Source organism: Phocoena phocoena, chromosome 13 (assembly GCF_963924675.1).
Source record: "Phocoena phocoena chromosome 13, mPhoPho1.1, whole genome shotgun sequence".
NCBI classification, from domain to species: domain Eukaryota; kingdom Metazoa; phylum Chordata; class Mammalia; order Artiodactyla; family Phocoenidae; genus Phocoena; species Phocoena phocoena.
This window is the reverse complement of record NC_089231.1, coordinates 21,472,360-21,500,117: the sequence shown is the minus strand read 5'-3', so window position 1 is coordinate 21,500,117 and position 27,758 is coordinate 21,472,360. Positions and strand designations below refer to the sequence as shown.

At 36.4% G+C, this 27,758-nt stretch overlaps 1 protein-coding gene across 1 annotated transcript in view; it reads left to right on the top strand.

Annotated features, from left to right (window-relative positions):
* The window catches only part of DCC (DCC netrin 1 receptor), a 771,692-nt gene that overhangs the window by 118,369 nt on the left and 625,565 nt on the right, over positions 1-27,758 (top strand). Inside the window, exons 3-5 of the mRNA XM_065889420.1 lie at positions 7,234-7,518; positions 22,262-22,412; positions 23,622-23,758. Coding sequence (XP_065745492.1) covers positions 7,234-7,518; positions 22,262-22,412; positions 23,622-23,758 — 573 coding nt within the window. The remainder of the gene's footprint in view (positions 1-7,233; positions 7,519-22,261; positions 22,413-23,621; positions 23,759-27,758) is intronic.

Below are 27,758 nucleotides of genomic sequence, written 5' to 3'. Positions count from 1 at the left end.
TTCTCTTGTGTTTCTTGCCTAGAGAAGTTCCTTTAGCAGTTGTTGTAGAGCTGGTTTGGTGGTGCTGAACTCTCTCAGCTTTTGCTTGTCTGTAAAGGTTTTAATTTCTCCATCAAATCTGAATGAGATCCTTGCTGGGTAGAGTAATCTTGGCTGCAGGTTTTTCTCCTTCATCACTTTCAGTATGTCCTGCCACTCCCTTCTGGCTTGCAGAGTTTCTGCTGAAAGATCAGCTGTTAACCTCATGGGGATTCCCTTGTGTGTTGTTTTTCCCTTGGTGCTTTTAGTATGTTTTCTTTGTATTTAATTTTTTGACAGTTTGATTAATATGTGTCTTGGCGTATTTCTCCTTGGATTTATCCTGTATGGGACTCTCTGTGCTTCCTGGACTTGATTAACTATTTTCTTTCCCATATTAGGGAAGTTTTCAACTATAATCTCTTCAAATATTTTCTCAGTCCCTTTCTTTTTCTCTTCTTCTTCTGGAACCCCTATAATTCGAATGTTGGTGTGTTTAATGTTGTCCCAGAGGTCTCTGAGACTGTCCTCAGTTCTTTTCATTCTTTTTTCTTTATTCTGCTCTGCAGTAGTTCTTTCCACTATTTTATCTTCCAGGTCACTTATCCATTCTTCTGCCTCAGTTATTCTGCTATTGATCCCATCTAGAGTATTTTTCATTTCATTTATTGTGTTGATCATCATTGTTTCGTTTTTAGTTCTTCTAGGTCCTTGTTAAATGTTTCTTGCATTTTGTCTATTCTATTTCCAAGATTTTGGATCATCTTTACTATCATTATTCTGAATTCTTTTTCAGGTAGACTGCCTATTTCCTCTTCATTTGTTAGGTCTGGTAGGTTTTTATCTTGCTCCTTCATCTGCTATTTGTTTTTTTTCTTTTCATTTTGCTTATCTTACTGTGTTTGGGGTCTCCTTTTTGCAGGCTGAAGGTTCGTAGTTTCTGTTGTTTTTGGTGTCTGTCCCCAGTGGCTAAGGTTGGTTCAGTGGGTTGTGTAGGCTTCCTGGTGGAGGGGACTAGTGCCTGTGTTCTGGTGGATGAGGCTGGGTCTTGTCTTTCTGGTGGGCAGGTCCACATCTGGTGTGTTTTGGGGTGTCTGTAGACTTCTGATTTTAGGCAGCCTCTCTGCTAATGGGTGGGGTTGTTTTCCTGTCTTGCTAGTTGTTTGGCATAGGATGTCCAGCACTGTAGCTTGCTGGTCATTGAGTGAAGCTGGGTGCTGGTGTTGAGATGGAGATCTCTGGGAGATTTTTGCCATTTGATATTATGTGCAGCTGGGAGGCCTCTTGTGGACCAGTGTCCTGAAGTTGGCTCTCCCACCTCAGAGGCACAGCACTAACTCCTGGCTGCAGCACCAAGAGCCTTTCATCCACACGGCTCTGAAGAGAAGGGAGAAAAATTAGAAAGAAAGAATTAGTAGAAGTAGAAAGAAAGAAAGAAAGAAAGGAGGGAGGGAGGGAGGGAGCAAGGAAGGAAGGAGGGAAGGAAGGGAAAAAAGAAAGAAGACAAAGTAAAATAAAATAAAGTAAGATAAAATATAATGAAGTTATTAAAATAAAAAAATATTATTAAGAGAAAAAAAAATGGATTGATAGAACCCGGAACAAATGGTGGAAGCAAAGCTATACAGACAAAATCTCACACAGAAGCATACACATACCCACTCAGAAAAAGAGGAAAAGAGGAAAAAATCATAAATCTTGCTCTCAAAGTCCACCTCCTCAGTTTGGGATGATTCGTTGTCTAAAGGAGGGAAGGAAGGAGAGTAAGAACGAAGATAAAGTGAAATAAAATGTTATTAAAATAAAAAGTAATTATTAAGAAAGAAAGCAGGACGGATAGAACTCTTGGACAAATGGTGGAAGCAAAGCTATACAGACAAAATCTCACACAGAAGCATACACGTACACACATAAAAAGGAAAAGGGGAAAGAATAATAAATCTTGCTCTCAAAGTCCACCTCCTTAATTTGGGATGATGCATTGTCTATTCATGTATTCCACAGATGCGGGTACATCACGTTGATTGTGGAGCTTTAATCCGCTGCTCCTGAGGCTGCTGGGAGAGATTTCCCTTTCTCTTCTTTGTTCTCACAGCTCCCGGGGCTCAGCTTTGGATTTGGCCCCGTGTCTGCATGTAGGTCGCTGGAGGGCGTCAGTTCTTTGCTCAGACAGAATGGGGTTAAAGGAGCCGCTGATTCGGAGGCTCTGGCTCACTCAGGCCGGGGGTAGGGAGGGTCACGGAGTGCAGGGCGAGCCTGCGGCGGCAGAGGCCAGAGTGATGTAGCGCCAGCCTGAGGTGCGCCGTGCGTTCTCCTGGGAAAGTTGTCCCTGGATCCCGGGACCCTGGCAGTGGTTGGCTGCACAGGCTCCCTGGAGGGGGGTGTGGAGAGTGACCTGTGCTCGCACACAGGCTTCTTGGTGGCGGCAGCAGCAGCCTTAGTGTCCCATGCCCGTCTCTGGAGTCTGCGCTCATAGCCGCGGCTCGTGCCCGTCTCTGGAGCTCCTTTAAGCTCTTAATCCACTCTCCTCGCACACCAGGAAAGAAAGAGGGAAAAAAAAGTCTCTTACCTTTTCGGCAGTTCCTGGCTTTTTCCCGGACTCCCTCCCTGCTAGCTGTGGTGCACTAGCCCCCTTCAGGCTGTGATCACACCGCCAGTCCTCTCCCTGCGCTCCAACCAAAGCCCGAGCCTCAGCTCCCAGCCCCGCCCGCCCCGGCGGGTGAGCAGACAAGCCTCTGGGACTGGTGAGTGCCGGTCGGCACCGACCCTCTGTGCAGGAATCCCTCCGCTTTGCCGTTCGCACCCCTGTGGCTGCGCTCTCTTCCGCGGCACCAAAGCTCGCTCCACCACCACCCGCAGTCTCCGCCCGCGAAGGGGCTTCTAGTGTGTGGAAAACTTTCTTCCTCACAGCTCCCTCCCACTGGGGCAGGTCACGCCCCCAACCTTTTGTCTCTGTTTTTTCTTTTTTCTTTGGCCCTACCCAGGTACGTGGGGACTTTCTTGCCTTTTGGGAGGTCTGAGGTCTTATGCCAGCGTTCAGAAGGTGTTCTATAGGAGTTGTTCCACGTGTAGATGTATTTCTGGTGTATCTGTGGGGAGGAAGGTGATCTCCGCGTTTTACTCTTCCGCCATCTTCCCGGAAGTCAGGCATCTTTTTAATGGATAGAGATGATCAGTCGCTATTTATGGTTTTATGGTGGCCTTGAACTTCTCTATTATGTAAAAAAAAAAAAAAAAAAGGCCAAGGTCTGGCTAAATGATGAGGCAGAGAAGTGACCCCCCCAGGTAATCTGGCACCCAGGTGTGTTATTCACCATCCTAAACTGCCACAGAGTGTGTTAGAAAGTGATAAACCAACACTCAAATGCAGTTATCAAAATTTTCTTGCTTGTAATAGTCTACTTAGACATGGAACCTCAGTAAATATTTGGGTTTTTTTTCTTTCAGTAGATATTTGATATATTCTGTGGACTGAAAAAGCACATATACAAACAGGTAAACACTTGTCAGCCTTTTATTTATACAGTCAACTATGTCATTCTATCTTAAGTTATAAGTTCTGTAAAAATTCAAAAGATTAAGAGATGATTTCTGGTAAGTAAGACTAAGGAAAAGAGGATTTTTTTGACTTAGTACTTTAAGAATGATGACAGATTTGATAGGGAGATGTTAGGGGAGAAGGTATACTTCTTAAGAGGAAATGTCATGAGAAATACAATCAAGAGGGAGCCAGGTATAGACCTGTTCAATAAATCCAAGAATTCTTTCGTAGGAGTTGTGGAAGATGAGCCTGGAAGGAACACTGTATTAGATTCGTGGCTACCAGCCAGGATTTAGGGTATGAGACAATATTAGAAAATGGAACGGTAGAGTTTCTTGAGTGAAAAAAAACAAAAAACTTTGTGGTGATTTAGAAACGCTCCTCTTTTGACTATGCTTAGAATGGATTTAGGTAAGAAAAGAGTAGTGATAGGAGTACCATTCGTGTTATGATTACAGTCTATCAAATGTGATCTAATGACTTGAACCAGGCTTTTTCCACGAGCAGGCTCTTGATGAGTGGGTAGCTATTTTCCAAGATCTAGTTAAAATTATACCTGTATCTTTGTATTGCATTAGAGCCTTGAATGACTCTTATGAAAACACTGTATTTCGTTCTTATGAGTTACAGTGAGTTTAATGGTCATAAGTAGGTGCTCATACTCTGCCTTGAAAATATAGTACTAAGTTGATAGCCTATAACTTCTTCTTTTAATACTGTTGCTGGTTTGTTGCACGACCATGAGGTGAGAGTGCTCAAAGACAGCACAATACTGGAAGCATTAATTCAAGCCGTATAGAACCTCGTAAACCTAGAATTTCTTTTTGATGCTTGGGGTTTCCTTTGTAGAGACACAAAGAAAAAGCTACAAATCATATTTATAATTTCTCACTATATCAAATAATCAACTAGTTGAAGTTTTCAAACATCCCATCATTAAATTTTAAGAGGTAATTCCAACCCCCTGTTTATTAAGATCTAAAATAACCATAGTAATTAAGCATGTGGAACAATAGCCAACTCCATTAAGCCCAATTATATTAATATATAATCTCATGCCTCATCTATGATTCTTCCAGCTAGATGAAGTTCATATAAAGGAACCAACTGTTGAGTATTAATTTGAATTACTCTTTCATTTTATGTTTTATTCTATGCTCTAGAACTCTTGAGGTGAATTTTGTGAATACCACAGACATTCAGATGTAAAATACATATTTAGAATTATATCCAGTGTATGTAACTTGTACAGGACCATATATCTGAATATATAGAAGTATCCAGATATTTTATCAACTTATCAAAAATATTTTATTCTTACCTCCTTTGTGTAAAATGTATAACTTGTATGTGTGGGTAAATTACTCCCAACGGTGTTTCCTTAACTATAAAATAACATGGTAGGGATGTGAAGACCAAGAAGAAAGCTATTAAGGAAACAAGTCAGAAACGTATTTGAAAAATATCTTGACGTATGTAACCGTCACAACATCTGGACACTACTCATTGCAGATTTGCCTTGTGTAGTATATATAAACCATTCGTTGTTCAAGTATATGCTTTAAATCCATACCAAAGCCAATCAGTAGTAGATTAATGTGGCTTCTTTTGAATACACTCAAGATTATACGCTACAGACAGCCTGGAAATTGGACTTTGAACAATGAGCTAGGGCACAAGTTAATGGATTCCTTTTGATCTTCATTCAGTGGTGGATCCAGCATAGTTATAGATTATTTCCAGTTAACTAAATGAAAAGAATAAAATTAGGCATGTGGTTTGCTCCCACTGTAGACACATCTGTACTGTTGAGACAGATAGCTCCATGGATCTAGATTCCAGATGAGTAAGTTTAATACCTAAGTGTAGGATATATTTCCATTGATAAATTAACATATGCATCAAAATTCATATTTCTCTATGGTCTAGAATCAATTGTCCTTGCTAAACCATGATGCCACATCTCCAGGTCTGTAGGTCTGTTTATGAGTGTGACGGTAGTGAGTGGTAGACCATCTTTGGCAACTTAAATCTATTCCATATGTGATACTGATGTAATTTCCTTTTTCATAGATTCAGTCACCCTGTGGCTCAAAAGACTAATCCCTGAAAGGGACATGAAATGCTACCTTAGCCTAGGATATGAGACTTCTCTACAGCATTTCTGATTGTCTCTCATATTAAATTATGATGCTTTAACCTAGGTCATTTTGCCTTTGCCCTTTTCACTCCAGCAAAATTTTTATCAGATTATAGGGAAAGTTAGGTTTGTGAGAATTAATGGACCCCAAATAAGCCTAACAGTAGTTAAAACTGAACACATTAGAATTTCTTATTGACTAAATATTGGTAGAAAGTTTCCTGACAAAATTTAAACTGAGACCTAGGAAACTTTGACCTACTTATAATCTATAAAATAAAAATCGCAGTAATGCAAATATGATCAGAAAAACTTGACATGAAACCTATACTGATGAATGAATCAAATTTTATTGTGAAGTGCACATACAGGGAAACCAATTCCAGTAAAATTAAAATATTGGACTATAACTGTGATGAATAGAACACAAATCAAGAAATTAAAATTAGTTAATTGGATTAACTCTAGAAAGTAAAATTGCCAATGATCCATCAATGGTGACATAATTCATTCAAATATGTTTGTAATCGCAAAAAATGTTTTCACGATCAAAGAACTAGAGTCACAAGTATCCATCTGTTTATAAAAGGGGGTTCAAGAGGGCAGGCTCCAGATATCTTCCACCCTTCTCATATACAGCATCATGATGGAGGAGGCTTCTCTCTCACCATCCTTCATGCTCAGTGATAGCCAGTTTATTTATTTTTTTGTCTTTTCATTTTCCCCTACCTTTGCTTAATCATCCATATGGATGCATCTTTTTTACATGTTATTTCAAATGAACATCATAGTAGTTGTATTTGTTGAATTCACTACTATCCCATTTTATAGCCCAAAGAAATGGAACAAGTTACCAAAGGACTCACACAGAGTAGGTGGCCCAGCCAGACTAGAAACGCAAACTAGTCTAATTCCAACTTAAGCATTTTTTCATTTCACCACAGCTATAACTGGCAAATACTGATAGTCATTTACCTTAAGGAGTCAGCCCATGAAAGATTGTTCTTTTTTACTATAATTTCAAGACTCATCTTTCTTGAAACTGCGCTGGGTTATGTCATATGGCCAGTCCTTCATAAATCCCCATAACTTCATAGTCCTTTGTCCAAAGTTGGCTAACAGTAAGAACATAGGATGAGAATTTGGAAGAACCAGGTCCCCTTGGCAGGATTACATTGTAGTAACTGTGTGAATGCATGTGGAGTTTCACTTCTCTGAACCTCAGTTCCCTCATGTATAAAATTAGGATGATCTTGCCTGGTTTGTTTGTTTTATAAGGCTGTTTTATTACCCAATAAAAACAGAACACTTAGCTTCTAGAGGTTAATGGCAACATCTTTATCATTTTTCAGTCACGGAAACTACTTTTGGGCCAGACGTAATGTGGTGAAACGTGGAGAGCAAACGAGATGTATTTGGAGAAGATGCTTTATAGAATACAATTTTCTAAAAAGAATACAGGTGTGATTTTTTATTTGGTGACTACTGCGCCTCCTCTGAAAGATTTACCCTTTGTTCTTTGTGTTTCTCCTAGGACCACTGAGGTTCCTCTCCCAGACAGAATCTGTCACTGCCTTCATGGGTGACACAGTGCTACTCAAGTGTGAAGTCATTGGGGAGCCGATGCCAACCATACACTGGCAGAAAAACCAACAAGACCTGACTCCCATCCCGGGCGACTCCCGCGTGGTGGTCTTGCCCTCTGGAGCCTTGCAAATCAGTAGACTTCAACTGGGAGACATTGGAATCTATCGATGCTTAGCCCGGAATCCGGCCAGCTCGAGAACAGGAAATGAAGCAGAAGTGAGAATCTTATCAGGTATTGCTGATAAGATTAGTGCTCTTTATTCTCTTCAGAATTGTATTTTCTAGAGTTGTTTGAGCAATTTTTCCCTTAACACATATTTAGTAGTCGTTTTTAAGTTCTGTATTGTGTATTGCGTTTAGTTTTATATATTTTTCTTCTTTTCTAAATGAACCATTAGATGAGGGTATGCCATAAAGCTTTTCTTATTTCTCCATGGTTTGTAGTTGAACTTTCTGGTACAACAGAAACAGGTATTTTCCTTATGTTTGGCTTCATTCACTCACTCATTCCATTAATAGTTAATGAGTGCTTCTTTGTGCAAAGCCCATTGCTAAACATTTTTATGTTATTTGATTCTCCTCTGGTAGTAGTCTAAGAGGTAGTTATTGTTATCCCCATTTTCAGAGGATGAAGGTGAGGCTTAGCAAGGTTAAGAGACTTCCCCAGCTTAATATTGAACATTCATTTGCTTATCCATTCATACACTCATTTCTGTGAAGCATTGTGCTATGTCCTAGGGATACAGCAATGACTAAGACTGACACAGAGCCTGGCTTATGTAGAATTCTGGGTGAACATGGACATACGAGGAATTACAATAAAGTGTGATTGATATTATGATAAGGAAAATGTTTCTCTCCATCTGTTACCTCCCTTTCTTTTCCCTGGAAAATCTCTAAGACTCTGGCCTCATTTTTCTCTCCTAAATAATCAGAGGTTAGAATGGATATTTTCTAAGATCTCTTCCAATAACTGCTACTATCTTATATCTATGTGATATCTATCAATACTTTCTCATTTAATTTTACTTGTAGGGTTTATTTAGACTCATTTGTGAGAATCTCAAAGAAGGCAACACTTGAGTAGTTGTAACAGACTCACTGTCAAAGCACTGGCGTTGGCTCTTGTCTCCACATTCTGTATGTAGTGGTCTCAAGTCCTTCTGCTAGGTAGAGGGTAACATCCCCAAGTCATTCCAAATGCAGACTGGCAACGTGATTGAAAGTTTCCAGAGACCTCAATTTAGGACATCTCTAAAACCGCTTCTAACCCTTTTGTGTATTCTCCCCTCTGTTAGCCACAGGGATACTGACTTAAATGTGTCAATAACCATCAGTGACACTGTCGCCTTCCATCCTCTAGGCAGTGACAGATGCAGCATTTATTCCCAACACGTACATGCATTTATTTACGCATCCATTAGATACACAAAAATTTTAAATATTTATATTCACATACCCTTAATAATGCATCTGAGTCAATCAGATGCGAAGCCCAGGTAAGCCACGTAGAAAATTGGCAAGAATATGTTTGACTATGTTAATACGACCAAAAAGTCTGTTTTCCAGTGGTATTAAGGGATAAAGTTGGACTAATTAAATATTAAATATGAAATGGAAACATTTGAAAGGCACAGAGACATAATCATCAAAGCACCATTTACATTCATTTCTTCACCTTGCAAAACACATTTGCATTGTAATCCATGGAGATTTATTTAAAGCCAAATTTCCTATTGTTAATTTGGCTAAAATCAAGAATATGTCGTTGTACTTTAGAGGTGTGTGGTTATTACTTCCCTGAATGAAAACTCGTATTTTTTTTTTTAAATCACTACATCTAATGAGAATTTTTCTCAAAGTTCTATGAATTCAAGTATAAACTTCACAAAGGAGTTATGAGCTAAGGTAATAAACACACACACACTATTAGCATACTTGATTAATCCTGTATTGTATATTGTTGACCACATAAAGGACCTGCTGGAAGACCATGTTTGTCCCATTTATCCCAGAGTTTGCAAACTGGTTTAGAGGTCAAATTCACAAATCCACAACAAGTACAAAATTCTTTTAGTTGCCATTTAGCGTTTCCTCATTTTTAAAATTGTGCTAATCCTTTCTGAATCAATTTCCGCTTTCTGTAAGTACCAGTTTGAGGAAGTCATAATTGCACAGGTATATTGCCCTTTCTCTATTGTAACATGTATTTAATAGGGTAAGATAGACACAGTTAAAATAGAAATCCATCATATTATTAACATGACTTAGAAGCATTAAAGTGGTACGTATATGGTTACCACTCTTTAAAAAAAATACATTCTTCCATGGCCATTTAAATGTCATGTTGTCTGATGAACGTATCTATTTTCCCTTTAATTTGAAACATAAATGCCAATTTGAAGTTCTGCAACTTTGTTCAACACTTGTTTTTACCACAGTTCATAAAGAGAGTATTTTCATTTGTGTGCATATGTGTGGAGAGTTACCCATTTCTAAATAATATGTAATTTGATGCCCTTATTCAAGTTTATGTAGAATACCTTTCAGGTTGCCACTTTTATGTATCAGGTGTCTAATATCACCAAGTAACAGAGATTTATTAAATTCAGATTTGAAGAATCAAATAGGTGTTTTGAAATGCTGTCTTCCAGCAAGCAGTTGCAGTTTACTCAACAAGCTTTTGAGTGAATCTTATGTACCTGTCATCACACAGGTTACTAGGAATACAAAGTTGAAAGATAATGCCCGCGCAAACGGTTGTCTAGTGGGTGAAATAGATAAAGCAAGTAGACCGTTCTTTGAAAGAAGAAATACAGAGTGCCATCCCCTTACATAAGAGAGAAAAACAATGTGCCAGTCTTGAAGAACAAGTAGTAGCTAGGCCAAGAGAAGACTACCCCAGGAGGAAAGAACTGCATCAGCAAAACACAGAGAAAATAGAGATAAAAGCTTTTCAGAGGAACTGCACGCATTCTGTTTAACTAGGTCATAGGGCATAGGAAGTGTTGAAGGAGGAGAAATTGGAAGCAAGGACGATAAACTGGAGGAAGAAAGATACGGTAGAATGTACAGCATTAATTCTGGAGAGAAGTGATCAAAAGCTCCTACTAAAGTGGTATCAGAAAGGATTCAGAAATGAAGATGGGTGGGGAGATAGTAAGGACAGGTCTTGGAGACATACCAGATGTGCCTCAAGAGGGAGGGAATGGAGTCCACGCTCAGGTGAAGCTAGGTAGTGGCACTTTTCCTGAGATTAGGAGCAGGGTAGTGGTGTTATCGTGCTCAAATTAAATTACAAATTCTTTAAAGAGATTTTTCTCATAACATTGCATATTTTCAAGATTAAATGAATGATTATTTGTTTCATTAAAAGTAGAAAAATCGGTAACTAATTTGTTGATTAATGTTTGAAGACAAAATTATGGGGAATTATATATTTTTAACAGAGTAAGTTACTACTACATTATTGTAAAGGATTTTTTTTTTGAAATATTGATAACAAAACACTGAGAGTTGAGATGGTTTAAAATGTCTCATTGTCTGTGATGGAGAATGTAGCAGGGATTGAAACAGCCATAGTGATCGTCAGGTCCACTTTATTCAGATCTCATCATGTCTGAGTGCCAAACAGTAGACTGAATTGATGAATTATAAATCTGCTTTGGGCACTAGGTTGACTAAAATAACTGGCCCATACACTGGAACTCTGATTTCAGTTTTCTTAATGGTCTAATTGAATTGATCAATTGGTAATTCAATCTGTTGTTCATTCATTTAACTATAATTAGATGATTCTGGATCATGGATAGACTTGAACTAAATATCTATGTAATTAGAGACATTGGCTTTTAATGGAATAAGTTGGACTAAAATATATTTTGAATGATTTTTCTCTATAAATTTATTTTTTATTGGAATAAATTTTAATAGAAACCATCCCAAAAGGGATTATTTAAAAGGAAAACTGTGTTTTTTGGTTTTAAAAGCGTTTCAGAATATGTTCATTTCTAAGAATTTATTATTAACCAATGGCTGCATTAAACTTTTTAGTTTGACTAAATATTACTTATATTTCAAAGCTAATTACACTTTCCTACCATTTATTTGTATAATTTCTACAGAATAATAATCTGTAGAGGAAAACAAAGAAGACACATTCTTTGTTTTGAAATTTACCATCGAGCCAGACAGTTAATTCATAGCCACATGACTAATATAAGGCAGGGAATGGTAAATTTAGGTAAATATCTCTAGTTCCAAAACAACACAGACAAGGGATACATCAATTCTACGTAGAAAATTTACAAAAGTCTTTAGAGAGATTACTTTTGTAGGTCATCAGGAGATAACCATTTGTAGAATGATAATAGCAGGTGATCAATCTGGAGTTAGAAGCTGAACCTGCCTTATGGAGAACCTTGAGTCCCATGTCTAGGAATTTAGACTTGATTCTATTCACTTTATTCGTGATCGGGGATCCTTAAAGGTTTTTGAACAATGGATTCAATGGCATAAAACACACTCAGAAAAACAGAAACAGGGAAGTGAAGAGCAAATCACATTACTGTATTACCTGATAATTTTGTATTCTACTTAATGTTTTTCTCTGCTTTGAAGGATTTTCCCATAGTTTGCTTTCCTTTTTTAGGCTAGTTTTGACTGAAACTATTTCCTATGCCATGCTATAAACGGGACACACTTGGTCTTTCATAGATCCAAGTTGGATAAAATGATTTCTTCTGCTTCTCTCTTATCTGTACTTAGAAAAGAATAAAGTAACAGACCATATTACCTTTAAACCATGTGAAGTTTGTGCTTCCTAATAAATATGATATTAGATGTAATCCAGATTGCATGAAGGGGTTATAGCATGTGGACTGTCGTCTGTCATTTCCATGGATTCGGTTCATGTTGATCAATTAATATTTAAAATTCCCAGTTTGAACTATTTTATGATGAAAGTGTGAAAAGCACGGAGTCTGATACCAAAGTACAAATCTCAGTTTCACCACTTGCAAGTTGTGCAATTAGAGCAAATTACTTAATCTAAGTCTTAATTTATTAACCTTGCAAAATGTAGAGAGTAATTTCATACAATTTCATAGGGTGGTTATGAGGCTGCAATTTTTTGGGCCAAGTATAATGCCTAGAATTGCTAAGTCCTTAGTAACTATCATAATTACTTTGGCGTCTTAGAAATTCCACTTTTAAAGATTTTGATTCTCATATCAAGATTATTTTTCTTTTATGAAGTTACCTGACTTTGATTCTGGATATCAAAGTATTCATTGACCTAGTGGTAGTTAATTACATGTTTTGCGCTATTTATCCATAGTACTCTATTTTCTTCATTTCCTTTTCACATCTGTTAGAAGTCAGAGTATCCTGCAACTATTTCCTCTCTAGTAACTCATTGATACGTGATTTTCACCCTTACCTCTCTGTCAGCATCATTTCTTTGGCTATATGAAATAGTGCAACAGACACTGGCTTAGAAATAAGAGTTAGCCAATAAATAAGACTTCTTAATATCTTATCTTTGTTAGTCATTACCGATTCTTTTAATCCTCTAAAATCCTTAGTTTCCTTAGCTGTTTAGAAGTTGGACTAGATCAGCCTTTCCAAATCTCACTACCGAGGATCTCTTTTATTATTTTATCCACATTAATCCACAATTCTGCCTTTATAATTGTAATGTTTAAGAGTAGAAGTTTGCTAGACAAATTCTAAATTTTCAAAACCATGAGGCCATGCTAAAATACAACAATTAAAGGTCAAAAATCAATCTCATAAAATAGGAGACGTTTACATTTATATTTTTTTTAAAAAATTAAAGTCAGTTTATATTGTCATAGAAAGCAGACCAAAAGAAGATTTAATACTTTTTATTGTATAAATTGACTGCCCAGGCAGTGAACTGACCAAGTTCCATGTCATGATTTGCCCCTCTCCCCTCATATGATAACTTTATCCAGCCTTTTTGGGGAGCCTGAGCTGGGCAGAGCACAGAAACCAATGGACAAGCATGTTATATTATATGAATTAGTTATTGTAAGTTAGGTCTTTTAGCCAATGCAAGATAACTGAGATAACCAGTGCTTCACACAGAGTTGATGAAATCCCATTTAAATGCAGCAAAGTCTCATATGTTAGCAAATCTAAGCTGATTTACCGTGGATATGTAAGACAACACGTAGACAATGTCTGTTTGCTTTTTGAATTTGCTAAGAATAAATCTTCATCTCCCAGCGCTATTTTGGGGGTGATCAACAAGGTCCAGGATTCCAAGTTGAAAGTACTTGGAATACTGGGAGATCTATGACATTTTTGTTGCCAAGTCTATCATTCTAATGTCACCAGTGATCTCTTCTTCACCACATCCACTAGTTTATCTATGTTCATCCTCGACCTTTAGTGAGTTTAGATATTGATTATACTATCTAATCTTAAATTTCATTCCCTCAATGAAATTTGCTATTTCACACAATATGCTTGAGATTGCCCTCCACAAGGAGGAATAAACATTTCTTGAAAAGGAGAGAGCTTGTCTTTTCCTGGGCTGATGTATGGTCAGTTCTGCATTTCCTAGGAATATGACATTAAGCAGCCCTGGGTGGGTGACGGAAGGGTCAGGTAGTCTTCCCTGTTTCATACACAAGCAAGAGGGTTTCTCCAAGGGTGTGTGGAAGCAAAACCCATAACCTATGAGTGCAAAAGTCACAAAAATTAATGAAAGAACTGGTAGAACTTTCTTCTTTGGTCCTCTTGGACATCAGTTTATTCCTCGAGCATAAAAGAAGACACATTTAGTCAAGAGTTATGGGCACAACTTCATTTATTCAACATTGGCCAAAGAGGAAATATTTTGAATACTTTTGGTTCTTTATCAAAAATGAGAGAATAACAAATCCATTACTTTTCTGGAAAGTTATAAGTGCTGCTTTATGCATTTAGATAAATTATGAAGATTTCTAGGTTCCCTAAACTAACTTTGACACAGCATAATGGCAACATTTGTTTTCTGGGATTCTACTGTCAGCTGTAAAATTAAAAAAAAAAATCATTCTGTAAAAGAAAAATCACTTCCTTCAGATCTGCTGTAAAATGAAACTGATAGACTCAAAATTTGCCTGTGAGACAGAAGGGATATAACCACATGCCAATGATAGGAATAGACACTCCCTTTCTTCTTCCAAACTCTAACTACAAATAGCAGTATGTGTGTGTACATGGAGAAGGAAAGAGGAAATATGAACAGATGTAGGAGTATTTACAGACAGGGAATGCCATTTTTAGCACTGAATTGGTGTAAACAAGGAAGGAAAGTAATAGAATCCTAGAGCTTCTGAGAAATGGCTCCCTTCTTCCTCTCTGTTCAAAGCTCCTTGGCTTTCAGCCAGATGGAGATTTTGTTTTTTACTAAATAAATTTAGATTCCTGTGATCCGTGTGGATTAGGCTGGTTTTTAATGAAAGACACTCTGAAAGATTTAGAAGGAGTTTCGTGGAATTTCTGGCTCAGAGCACATATTAGGATACCTACTTTTGTTTGAAAACACATGGTACCTGCTGAATTTCCTAAAACAGAACTAGATGGGGGATGGCTAAGCAGCCAGCAGGTGGACAGTAGGTTAGCTTGAAACTGAGGATACAGACAGAGGCTCTGTGAAGTTAAATTAATTTGTAACTCTTATGCCTGGGTAGAAATCAAAGAGAATATCCCATTGTAGCCTGCAGTGCCCTTTTATTTCCAATTGGAAAAATGTTTGATATTCCACTGAGGCAGGAATTTAATAAAGAAATCAAGAGTATACAATGAGGGGAAAAGGTTTTGCATTCAGAAAGCATAAAAATTAAAAGCAAATACTAGTTATTTTGAGGAAGACAGTAGGTTGTAAAAACCAGTATTTTTTTTTCTTGCTGACACAGATGCCAATGGTCCACCATTAAATTTCTCTATGCCTCAGTTATTCTTTAGATTCTGCCATGTTAAGTTTAGTGTTGATGTTCCTAAACAATAGTTTAGGAAAATGGCCCCATTTAAAAAAAAAAAAAAAAAAGTCATTGCAGGGTAAGAATGCCTTCCAGTTTGCACAAGATAGTCCTGGTCACACTTGATGTCCTAGAGTAATTATAAAGAGAGTTACCTTTCATTCTGAAACATATCCCAAGTTGCATAATTTATATATTCAACCTGGTCATGGATCATGAAGGAAGGCAAAATTATGTGGCCCCGAGGCGTTTGGGAAAACCTGGGAATGCAGAGAGTCAAATCTAGCTTCCAGCTGGCCTCACAGATTCAATAAATTTGGCCAGTGTAAGGTCTAACGAAACCTTTTTTTGGCGGGTGGGGAGGTGGGGTGAGGAAATGTCTTTAAATGGAAAATATTCTCTCCACTTTCACTAGTGCACTTTCTCCATGCTTCTTTACTGCGTGGGCCCTGAGGATAGTTGAGTTCTTACTTCTGAATTGTAGGTTAAATGTGTCAGTTTATTGATCCAAGATGCTTTTCTCTGTGTGTGTGTGTGTGTGCGGTATGCGGGCCTCTCGCTGTTCTGCCTCTCCCGAGGCTCCGGACGCGCAGGCTCAGCGGCCATGGCTCACGGGCCCAGCCGCTGAGCGGCATGTGGGATCTTTCCGGACCGGGGCACGAACCCGTGTCCCCTGCATCGGCAGGTGGACTCTCAACCACTGCGCCACCAGGGAAGCCCGATCCAAGATGCTTTTTAACTTTCAGTGGCCTATTGCTGAAAGAGAATGATGGGAAATATTTAAGTTTTGCACTGCTTTCCTAACTGCAAAATAGTAATGATTATTGAGGAGGAGGAAAAGGAGGAGAAAAGGTATATTTAATTTATCAATTTCTACTTCTACTTGAACGATGCAAAATTATTCCCATGTTGAAAGGAAATGGGCTTCTTGAATGCCTCAGAAAACTGCTTAATTTGTTGAGACTGTGGCTATAGCAGGTCTTCAAAGTATGGTGTATGAACTCCTAGCATTTCTCGAGATGATTTCAGGGGATCTGTGAGGTCAAACCTATTTTAACAATAATCCTAATGTGTTTGGGGGGTATTTTTTCACTATGGTGACCTAAGAATGTCTTTGAAGCAGTAAAAATTATTAATTTTATTAAATATTGATTCTTAAATACATATCTTTTTAATATTCTGCATGTCAAAACGGGAAATAAACATCAAGGATATCAAAGTACAGTGTTTTCTGAGGGGTAAATGCTTCCATGATCATTTGAGTTTCAAGATGAATTAGCTGCTTTTTTTGGGGGGGGGGGCATCATTTTTACTTGAAAGGACCATCAGCAGGAAAACTGTAGCTATTCAGACTTGAATACTAGTTAGACATTTTCTCAAAAATAAACGAAGTGAGTAAGTCAGTGCAAGGAAAATAGTATTTGCTCCCAAGGATGAAGTTCATGCCTTTAAGACAAAATTAGAAATTTGGAAATCTTGTATCTGCCACGGGTATCTTGACAGCTTTGCAATATTAAAAGGCCTTTCTGATGGGATTGGTGGTGAGAGTAACAAATGAGATTTTGTGATACTGTATAATGAAATGTGTCAACATTTGGAAGATATGTCCCATTCAGTGTACCATTCCAAATGACCATTGATTGATGTGACTAAATCAAGCGTGGGCAAAAAATATTTTCAAAATGCAAGATAGACCAAGGGATTTTTTAACACAAAATGTTTATTGATATGGTGTCAGATTTCACAGTACAACTAACCTTCAGGAAACTCCTTATTGAGTTTTGGTGCAGTCTTAAAAGATAAAATCTACAATTCTCTGAAAAGGCTGTTAAAAATACACCTCCCTTTTCCAACTACATATCTATTTGAGGTCAGATTATTTTCATGTAATTCATCCAAAGCAGCGTATCAGAACAAAGTGAATGCAGAAGGTGACACAATCTAGTTATTTTCCTTTAAGACACATTAAAAATGTACAGAAATAAAAGGTACTACTAATAATTTTATTTTGGAAAGTGTAGTTATTTTTTTAAATACTATTTTTGGTGAGGTGTGAATACTTAATAAAAATATTTTAATCTCTGTTTTGTTTTTTAATATGGTAACTATTTATAGCTATAACCGACATAAGCAAAAGCTCTTTGGGTACCTCAATAATTTGTAAGAATACAAATGGTTCCTGAGACCAAACAGGTGGAGATCCACTGTTTACATTATTATTCATTTTCCTGATGATTGTAGATCAGTCCTCTCTAACTTAGATAATAGATTAAGCCAAAGTAGGCCAAATTTACTATTTAAAAAGTTAGGAAGGAAGGAGGAAGGGAGGAAAGGAGAAAAGGAGGAAGGAAAAAAGAAAGAAAAGCATAAGTAAAAGCAGCATGTTGCCATAAGGTGTTGCTAGAATTTAATGCGATCTGTGTATGTCAAAGATCTGCGTCGCTGGAATGACTGCTTTTTCTTTATTTATGTACCACCCTCTTCGTCTGTGCGGAGGATTAGCTGTATCTCTACTAGCACGACAATGAGATCAGATCAGAGAATCAGGCTAACATTTACCTCCCAACAGGAAAAAGCTAAACTGGGTTTTAGTCCAAGCAAATCATGACTGCTTATAATCTATTTAGAAAACATGGTTGTGACAGTGTGTGTGCATTCACTTCCGTGAGCATCATATGAAAGAGGTCTGCTTTTGAAATTTTTAATATAAAAACTTACATTAGAAGAAAAGTCATTTTTTTCTGGTTTGATTTTAAAGCTATTGCCAAATATGTTTCCTAGAATCCACCCTTGCGTATCCGTCCCGTCTTTTAATTGCAAAACATATTACACATGCATAAAAGTGTATGAAACATATGTCAGTTTGAAGAATAAAAATAAAATGACCATTTGTGTACCTATCACAAATTTATGAAATAGAACATTTCAGACCGGTATTATATGCCATTTCCTTGATGAAATCATGTTTATTATTTTACTGGATTTTTTTTCATATTCGTATTAGCTGAGTAACTCCATTTGGTTCTGAATAATCAGTGGCCATGTAGCAAGAACAAAAAATTTTATGAATAATTACTAATTCCATCATAGTTCAATTAAAATCAATTTAGTCAACAAAGGTCATGACCTAGAATCTTAAGTTCACTCCCCCCAGGGCTTTTCCATCTATATTATTATGGAGTCTGTAGGGAGAATTTTCATTTGCTCTTCAATATTTGCCTTGTGTTTTAGTCATTAGCTTTTATAATTGCTTTGTTTCTTGTATAATTTCCATCCACTTTGCAACACCAGAGTTTAACTCTTTACTCTAAAAAAATATATGTTGTTATTAAAAAAATTTAGAAAACACAGAAAAATCCAAAGATGGAAATAAAAACTACCCACAATTTTATCATACAAATGTAACCTTGGCAATAGTATCTCTGTCCTCCCCATTTTAAAACTTAAATACATTTTCTTGATGTTCTTCTAAAAAAAAAAATTACATTTTAATGGAGAAAAATAAGGGATACATCAAGGTTAATCATGTTTCTTTAAATAGCCAGAATCACCCTAATAGTGGAAAAAAAACAAAAAGTCAAACTAAAAATCACAGCAACCAAAAAGGTTACTTGGTATTTTAAATAGCTGGGATGGATTTGTTTTGTTTTCATTCATGTGTATATTTCAGCTATCTATTGCTGTACAACAAACCACTCCAAAATGTAGGGACTTAAATTTTTATCTCTTATAGTTGTGCATTTTATCTCAGCTGTTCTTTTGCTGGTTTCACTTTGAGTCACTCAGGCATATTTGACCGAGGTGGGAGTGTTAAGACGGCCTCACTGGCATGTCTGTCAGTTGGTGCTGGTTTTGGCTGCGAAACTCAGTCATCCTCCATGTGCCTTCTCATCCTCCAGTTGGCTAGACCAACATGGTCGTTTCATAAAGACCCATGGCAGAAACTTGTATGGCTTCTTGAAGCCTTGTGTCCAGAACTCATCAGTATAATTCCCAACACATTCTATTGGTCAAAGCAAGACACGGGGCCAGGCCAAATTTAAATCATAGGAAAGTGGACCCTCAGCTCTGGACTGAAGGAGATCAAACAATTTGTGATCATATTGAATCTGTCACAATGTTGTGAAACATGAACTATTTACTATTAAAGACCATTTCCATTAGCTTTTGGGGGGAACTTCCATAATATTAGAGTTTATTAGATTGGATAATTACAGAGAAATATCTTTGGAGAAATGGAACCAGATTTCTCTGCCAAAAACTGACATTTCCATATGTATGATCAGGGTGACACATATGATCAGGTTCCAATGTCTATGGAGGAGCAAAGATAATAAATGTAACTGAAATGGACCAGGTTGAGATTGAAGTAATCTAGAATGTATATGCTCTGTCTAAAAATAGCAGATGCTTCTTTCCTGGCACTGAGCCCAGTGATGCCTGAACTATTAATATTTTAAGATACAGCCAAAATCCCGTCATTTTGTATATATCAATAAGCTGATTCTAAAATTTACGTGGAAAGACAAGAGAATCAGAATAGTGAATACAATACTAAAGAAGGAAGTCAGAGGATTCACACTGTCTGACGGTAACTCATAAAGCTGCAATAGTCAAGATATTGTTATATTGTCAAAATAATAGGGGAATAGATCAATGGAAGAATCAGAGCTCTCAGAAATAGACCCACAGAAATACAGTCAACCAATCTAGACACAGCCCTTATACCTTTCATTAAAAAACCCCCACAAAATCTCCAATTGGATGATAGACTTAAACATAAAGCACAAAACTATTAAGAAAAAACTTCTAAAATACAGGAAAAAATCTAGGTGATCTTAGGTTTGACAATGAAGTTTTAGATACATTGCCTATAAAATAATGCATGAAAGTTGGACTTTGGGAAAATTAGTACTTTCTGCTCTGTAAAAGACTATGCTAAGAGAATAACAAGCCACAGACTGAGAAAGTATTTGCAAAGTACACATTTGGATAAAGGACTTGTATCCAAAATATACGACACGTGCTTGAATTTCAACAGTAAGAAAACAAACCAATTTAAAAAATTGGCAAAAGATCTTAACAGACACCTAAGCAAGATATATAGATAGAAACTAAGCATATGAGATGTGCGCAATGTCTTAGGTCATTGGAAAATTGCAAGTTAAAACAACTATAAGGTTCAACTGAATATCTATTAATATGGCTAAAACAAACAAAAAAATGACCATAGTAAATGCTTATGAGGATGAACAACAGGAACACTCATGCATTGCTGATAGGAATGTAAAATTGCAGAACCACTTTGGAAGAGAGTTGGGGAGTTTCTTAGAAAGATAAACATAGTTCTACCATATAATCTAGTAATCATGCTCCAGGGTATTTACTGAATTAAGTTGTAAAGTTCTGTCTAGAAAAAAATCTGCACATGGACGTTTATAGCAGATTGTTCATAGTTAACAAACCTGGAAGCAATCAAGGTGTCTTTCAATAGGTGAATGAATAAAGAAACTTTGGTACAATAGAAAAATACCCAGCAGTAAAAAGAAATAAGCTATCAAACTACAAAAAGACATGGAGGAACCCCAAGTGCATAATTGCTAGGTGAAAGGAATCAATCTGAAAAGTCTATATACTATATAATTCCAACTATATGATGTTCTGGAAAAGGCTCTACTATAGGAATAGTAAAACCACCGGTGATTGCTCGTAGTTTGAGATGTAGGTGGTGGGGAAGAGATGAATAAGTGAAGCTCAGGGGATTTTTTTAGGGTGGCGGAACTATTCTACATGCTACAGTAATATTAGAGATATGATGTTATGCATTGACAAAATCCATAGAACTAGACAACACAAAGAGTGAACCGTAAGGTACACTGTGGACTTGAGTTCATGATAATGTATCAATATCACTTTGTTCATTGTAACAAATGTACCACACTAATGTAAGGTGTTAATAGTAGGAGAAACTCAGTGCCGGGGATGGGGAAACTAGTATGTGGGAACTCTGTACTATTCATTCATCTTTTGTAAATTAAAATAAAATTTAAAAATATTTTAAAAAAAATAACCATTTTGTGTTACATGATTTTCTGACAAAAGAAAATATAATTGAGTTGAAATTTTGGCTCTTCCATGGATGAATAAGTAGTATTACACATAGGTCCCAGGCAAATTTTCTTATAGCTAGAAGATAAAATATATAGGTTTTATTTGATGTTTTCTATAATAATGTAGTGTTATACAGTATATGTAGCTGAAACATTTGATGAATAGGCCTCCATTATAAAGATAGCTATTTATTTATTTATTTATTTATTTATTTATTTATTTATTTATTTATTTATTTGCGTTCCGCGGGCCTCTCACTGTTGTGGCCTCTCCCGTTGTGGAGCACAGGCTCCGGACGCGCAGGCCCAGCGGCCATGGCTCACGGGCCTAGCCGCTCCGCGGCATGTGGGATCTTCCTGGACCTGGGCACGAACCCATGTCCCCTGCATCGGCAGGCGGACTCTCAACCACTGCGCCACCAGGGAAGCCCAACGACAGATTTTTAACACAATTCTAACATGTTTTTCTAATCTTACTTCCCAAGCCACAGAAGCAATAAACAAAGCAGAAGGAGGTGGAATAGATATTAGTGGCAGGCACACTGAAAATATCAAAAAGGTACTGATACTGTCTTGTTCTTTGATGACAGTAAGTCAGCAAGGCCTGTAGCCCACATGAGTGACTTGTAGTCTCAAGCTTTCTCCCTTTGCCTTATACCATGATGTCAACAACAGATAAGACTATTCTAATATCCTAATCCTAGAAACTAGGCATGGAAAAACTTATAGGAGTCTATTTTTTAAGTTTCATTGGCATCTTTCCATGTTTCTTTCCTTCCTCTTCATCACAGTGTCTTGTTAGAAAAAAAAAAAAAAAGTTCCAGATACATCATTTTTCATAAAAGATGTGACCCTGTGCTTTTTTCCACAGACCCAGGACTGCATAGGCAACTGTATTTTCTGCAAAGACCATCAAATGTAGTAGCCATTGAAGGAAAAGATGCCATCCTGGAGTGTTGTGTTTCTGGCTATCCTCCCCCAAGTTTTACCTGGCTACGAGGAGAGGAAGTCATCCAACTCAGGTATTATAAATTTAGGACTTTTGTGAAGTATATGTTACTATTTATCTTTCTCTAATTTGATGTGAATACCTAGTAATACTAGGGTTTTTGATAATAATTGAATATTCTTTCCACATTCCTTGGCATTAGACAGTATATAAAAGACACATACCCACTGGGATAAAGGAATGGGGAACAGAGTCAGAATCCATGAGATCAATTTTAAAAGGAAATTTAGAAGGTCATTGTTGCTCTTGAGATGATCCTAACCACAGAGGCTTCAGCAAAGATACTTTGGAGGATCTCATCCTGAAGAAGTGGTGTAGAGAGTGAAATACTTCTTAAGAAACCAACTTTCTTCATTCGAATGTATAGCGAGACATGATAGGGTCTGTGCAGTTGTTTTTTTTAGCTCTGATTATATCTCTCACCATCCCAGCTATAACAAATATTCAAGATAAGACAGAAGAATTTTGGCTGGCTTTAAATTACTGAACATTAATATTAAGGCATACTTAGAAAGTAAACTCTTAATAGAATTGAATACTGAGTCTGAAACATTTTGATGAGAATGGATTAGATTTCACTTAAGAAATTAATTTCATTGATTTTGAGATCTGGTGTTCTAAATAGAACACTTATATTCTATGGTAAGATAGGTTCATAGGCAATAAGCTTATCTTTAAGTTTCATCTACCTTAAGTGTTTATTTATATAACAATAATACATAGTATGGTATCACAATACTTCTGAGAATACTGAAATATGCAATAAATCCGGTTGGAGCTTCCGCATGTGAAGGTGTGTTCTCTGAATATGGTCAGGCATACACAGTGCACTATGACATGTGACTCTGTACAAAGATTACTAAATTGGATGTCAGGACATAGGACATGGACTTCCACTGTGGGTAATTACTTCTCTGGACCGGCGGTTCTCAAATCCAAAGTAGGCCAAATTATCTTTAAGTTTCTTTTCAGTACTAACATTAGTTCCAAGTTTAATCTACTTCATTTCTTTGATCACAGCACACAGTATTCCAAAGGGAGTGGTTTACCTTGAAGGGATTTTTGAACATAAATGTAGTGTTATTAAGCTCCCATGAAATAGAGTTTTTTCTCCAGTTTTATAAATTGAGCTTTTGTGGAGTTCAATTAAACCTTTGAATACCTTGCCTGATATAGATATATATAAATCACTCTCTAATGTCGTATGTCTTCTGTCTTACAGGTCCAGAAAGTATTCTTTATTGGGTGGAAGCAACTTGCTTATCTCCAATGTGACAGATGATGACAGTGGAACTTACACCTGTGTTGTCACCTATAAGAATGAGAATATTAGTGCCTCTGCAGAGCTCACAGTCTTGGGTAAGTTAACGGCTTGAGATGAGTTTACATTGTACCCTTCAAAATGTATCACCATGATGCTATAAATGCTTTTCACCAAATTGCTCCCTACGTTTATTAGTGTGAAATTGCAAAGCCCCAGTACTCCACACATATGCTTGCTCTACGTTGATTGCACAGAGGTTAAATGTAGTATTTGAATACTCGCTCATTGATTAAAATCCAGATAGATCACTCTTAGTCTAATTATTCCCATTACATAACTGAAACTTAACAAAAATTATTATCTAAAAAAAGGGGTAAATAGCAAATGAGAGGTTCCAAAATATCTGGGGGAAATAAGTGAAGAAGTGAATGAGAGAAATTGTATTAAAAAATAGGTACTTGAGTAGAAAAGTTAAATGTCATTTGAGATGACAGGGTTTCTGACATTAAACTCAGATGTGTTGGTAAAATTGTTCAGTTAATATGGAAATGCTGTAGATGTTACGTTGAAAGTGAACCATTAAAATCAAATACATCTAAAGAAAACCTGCATAGCAAGAATCTAATTTAAATAAATGTAAGTTCATTAAATTGAGTTAGGTAGGGTCACTGTGTTATCACTGCAAATAAATAATTCTTATATGCGGTAGCTCCTCAGTCAAACAAAATGTTTTATTATCCACCAGGTTTCTTTTAGCCAGTTTCATTTGAATCATGTAGTTTAGAGAAAGTGCCTTAACATTTGAAAAATCAATTGATTTTTCCTGTAACAACACCAAAAACTTGTTTATCAGTCTTTGAATATTTTCCTCTGGAATAAATCTTTTTACCACTTAAAGAATCCAGGTAAAATCATAGGCTTCTTAAGAAGTTATTCAGTAAGAATGAAAAGGTGTGGTATACTGATTATACCTGCTAACCTATATCATAATGTTATTATGCTATCCATTTTGCTTTAAAGTGTATTCAGAAAATGCTTTCATCTGCACACAGGGTAATAACATATACGATGAGTGAGGCAATGGAGTTGTTTGTTCTTTGATCAAACTGTAAATATTAAACTAAGAATAGGCAAAGGACTCTAATTATTTGGTTTTAGAGGTAAGCATTATTCTAACTAAAATATCAGCTAACTTTAAAATGGCAACAATTTAATTTACTCATTTTATATGGAAGTTTTTTTGTGAAACAAAGAGCTTCCACATTTGTAACATCAAAGTACAGTAACAGAACAGCTACCATAGCAATAACCTTGTAATGTGTATTACTGATTGATTGTAAGGCAGATGTGGTTATGGAATGAGCTAGAATTTGTGGTGATCAGAGCTAAACCTCTAACTGCAAACGCCTGAGGTCTAATTGTATACCAAAATAATGCACATATTGAGACATGTAATGCTTCATTGATATCTAAGTCAAATGTATATAAATACTGATTTCTGAGGATAAACTAGCCAAGAAATATGTGTATAGACGTACATATACGCACATATTTTGACATTCGTGGCATCTTCCTCTGTTTGTTACTGGGCACGTATGTATGTTCTCCAGTCCACGTATGTATGTTCTCCAGGCCTTGATTGTTGAGCATTATCTTGTTTCAAAATTTTATTTTTTAAAAAATCGAACACTAATTTATCCTTATATATTTTTGTCATTTATTTGCTTATATCCTGAGGAAAATTATCAAAGAAAAGTTTATACTCTCACCAGCAGTGCAAGAGTTTGCCCCTCACAAGGGTGCATTTTTCTATTATTTGCCTATCTAACAATTTTATAAAATTGAGTCTCTTTGTTCTAATTTACATCCCTATAAAATTCAGATTATTTTTATAGTTTTACTGGATATTTGCATTTTATATTTTGTGACTTACTATCAATCTTTTTTGATCTTCATAAATTTATTGAAATAGTCATCTTTATCTGGTTTATTTGCAAGAACTCTTTATATAGGAGAACAGTAATAATGCTCTATATGCTCTGTGTGTATTTTGTTGTTTTGGGTTTGGTTTGGCTTGGTTTTAAGTTTCATATAGGGTAACACATCTTTCTCTTTATGGCTGCTGGATTTGTTGCCTTTAGACTTCCATTTTTATTCTAAATGCACCATTCTATTTCTAAAAATCTAGTTACAGATGTTGAATATGTAAATTAGAGGCATTATTAAATTTTAAATATAGATAGAGCTGCGATTGTATCTTGGTTTTCCCCCTTCCTTCCTTCCTTTCTTTCTTGAATCTTCTTGGTAACTGCATATACATTTTAAGGATTTCCCACAGACTTAATATGACTTATAACTATTGCAGAAGGCACGGTTTAATTTAGGATGTGGTTGTAACACTGTTTTAACTATTCTTCCCAGGTTTTAAAGTAAGTGTTGATATAGCAAAATCTTTGATATAGTCTTTGACTATCCTGATATAAGCTTAAGTTCATCCTGCAGGACTGAGTTCATATGGAAAATAGAATTTATTACTTTTTTTAAGGAAAAAATACCTTCATTATCAGTGTTACTTAAATTTGGTTTTCATCATTTTTAAGAATTTAAGTGTAATTTAAATTCTTCATAAGAAAAAATTCCACAAGAAATCCAAGCTTGTGCTTTAATCATGGATTTTATCAAACTCTTGTTTTGCCTTTTAACTCATGGTTCTTTTTTGCACTTAGATTGCCTTTGAGTGCGAACTGGCATGAACTAACAGACTATTTAAGTAGGATATAATTTTATATGCAACAAGATAAAGAGAAATTCTGTGGTCTTCCTCAAGAGTTTCAGAGTTAATGTCCGTTAAATATCATTTAAAGCATATACATTCTAAAATGAAAATTGAAAGTTCCATAATATGTAAACCTATTGAAGAAATCTATATTAGATGAGATTAAGGACAACCTTGTCTGAAATAAATTAAATTAATGTATGGTTAATAATAACCATTTATATAATGTTTCTGACCTATAAGAATAACCATCAATACAGTATTGGTAGACCTCTTTTGAGTACATGCATTGCACTGGGTTCCAGAAAGGCTACACAAAGGTTTGAAGTCTGGCTTTCTGCCCTTGCAATATAGTTATAAATTCATAGTCAGGTACCTTCATGACTTTTGAGTAAGGTTTTTTTCCATACTGCATGTAAACATGGGATCTGTGAAGCTGTGAAGAGTTGATAGTCTCTGCTTTCGTAAAAGATAGAGCCTAAACCAATGGTGACAGGAGAAATGTGGAGATGAGGATCCAGAGGGAGGCTCTTTGAATACCATTGCAAGCTTATATTTTGTTTAAATCACTAAAGCCATGATTATTTTTTTAAACTCTAGTTTTTAACAAGGATCTAAAGAATGGTATTCTGTCAATTCTTATTTTCAAAATGTCCAGATTTCTGGCTCAAGAGCTATAATCACCGTTTCTGAACATAAATACATCCTTTTCTCCATCTACCCGTTACCCTCATGCACACCTCCCTGCACACATCAAGACAACACTTAATAAGCATTGAGGAGATTTACCACTGCCTTAGGTCTCGATTCATTGTCCAAAGCAATGCAGAAATGCATATGTTAAAAAGCTATTTGATCTTTAACCAATAAAGTGCTTGACCTTGGACAAAGCCTGTGCACCCTTGTCCATACGCACTCAGAAGGAGATGGGTGGAAAGTTCACTCTTCAGTAAAAGCCATTAGGTCTAACATCAATGAGAAAATGAAAGTATTTTTGAATTTTCCAGAAAAGATTCTAGAATTCCTTTTAAAGCAGTCTGTAGCGATACAAGCAATACGCTGTTAAAAGTTGGCCTTTGTGTGTAGGTTTTCTCAGTTATTTGCCTTAGGTTGGCTAGAAGTGTCACAAACTGGCTTTGTAGGACACAAATAATTCTACTGGGTCGGTCTTTTACACATAATTGAAAACTTGAAGCAAAACCTAAGAGTTCATATCTTCCACCCAACAAGTGGCACGTGTTACTTTATCTGATGTTTGAGTTTATGCTTCTCCCAAGTAAACACCTTTGAAAAGAAGTCCTTTGAGACAGGTATTACCC